The sequence below is a fragment of the Aplysia californica genome, unplaced genomic scaffold (genome assembly GCF_000002075.1).
Source record: "Aplysia californica isolate F4 #8 unplaced genomic scaffold, AplCal3.0 scaffold00090, whole genome shotgun sequence".
NCBI classification, from domain to species: Eukaryota; Metazoa; Mollusca; class Gastropoda; order Aplysiida; family Aplysiidae; genus Aplysia; species Aplysia californica.
In genome coordinates this window covers 814,337-815,646 of record NW_004797360.1, presented here as the reverse complement: position 1 = coordinate 815,646, position 1,310 = coordinate 814,337, and the positions used below count along the sequence as shown (strand labels likewise).

Below are 1,310 nucleotides of genomic sequence, written 5' to 3'. Positions count from 1 at the left end.
AAATAAATAAATAAATAAAAATAGAAATTTGCCTCACTGGCAGAAAAAAAGCCTGTTCCCGTGACTTCGTTATTTTGACGAGCGCCCGCCCGATTTCACCACGATGCCTCAAATGATGTGCTCCATGGTGAAACCAGAAGAACACCAGAGTGCAAAGTCTTGGTATTATAATAAAAGTACAATGTACAAATCTATGGGGCTAACACGTGAATAACAGCATCAGGGGGCTCTCATGGCCTACAGGTTAAAGTGTTCGCCTCTAATTCAAACTTCCCGGGTTCGAATCCGAGTAGCGACGGAAACATTTTCTTCTCTTAAATTGCTTCCTTTCACCTCCTTCCCTGCTCTCTAGCAAAGTTCTGTTGTCTGCTGCTTTCGTCTCCACTTTCTGCCCCCACCCCCTCACCTCCTTAGTCCCCTTCTCCGGGCTTCTGGCTCTCTCTCTGCAGCCTTTCTACTGCCACTCCTTGGCTCTTTCTTACTGCTGTCTTTCAGACACACCCCTGATCTTCTGGTAGGAAAGACCTACACCTGGCCTTCTCGGACAAGGGCGAAAAACTTCGGAGGTCCAGTGTGCGAGCTGCGCATGTTAAAGATCCCTTGGTGGTCCAAAATCGATAACAGTAGACTTCGGCTGCAACCCGAGCTAAATTCAAAATTTCCTTCCCACTGAAAATGTTTGGTGTGTCCCTCACGCTCATATGACCTTATGCAGTTGCAAAGGCCGTATATAACACTTACCAAAAAAAAAAAAAAAAAAAGGAAAAGAAAGAGCATCAGAGACAAGGATTAGACCAACACCAACACAGTGGACCAGAGGATTGAGTCGTTTGTTGGTTTTATTTTGGGTTTTTTTTTAGTCAAATGGTGAGAGGGAGAACATACCTTGATCCGTGCTGTGCTCTGTTTCCTTCGCTTTTCTGTGAAGAGAAAGGAGGAATATGAGGGAAATATTATATCATGTATGTATTATTAATCGAGTTTCCAGTACAGTTTCTTACACTGCTGTGTTGTCAACTATGTTCATTCACAGAGCCATGATACGGACAGTGGTGGTGGTGTAAGAATAGTGCATCTATGCTGTGTATGTGCCAGTATGTATACTGTATACGTTAGTTCATTTGCGCATATGGTGATCTTCATTAGTCCACTACCGGTAGTGCATGTGTTTAATTTAAGTACAAGTTTCTTCCAAGTCTTTATTATGGCTGTGTGTATGAGGGCTAGTGTGTGTCCTATTATGATTGTATAATCAACTAAAGCATTTAAGGTGTTTGGTGTGTGTGTGTGTATGTGTGTGTGTGTGTGTG

At 43.0% G+C, this 1,310-nt stretch overlaps 1 protein-coding gene across 1 annotated transcript in view; it reads right to left on the bottom strand.

Moving 5' to 3' along the window:
* Positions 1-1,310, bottom strand: part of LOC101855936 — a gene marked incomplete in the record, with an annotated part of 39,216 nt that overhangs the window by 24,196 nt on the left and 13,710 nt on the right. Inside the window, 1 exon segment of the mRNA XM_005094842.3 lies at positions 886-920. Within this exon segment, the coding sequence (XP_005094899.2) occupies positions 886-920 (35 nt within the window).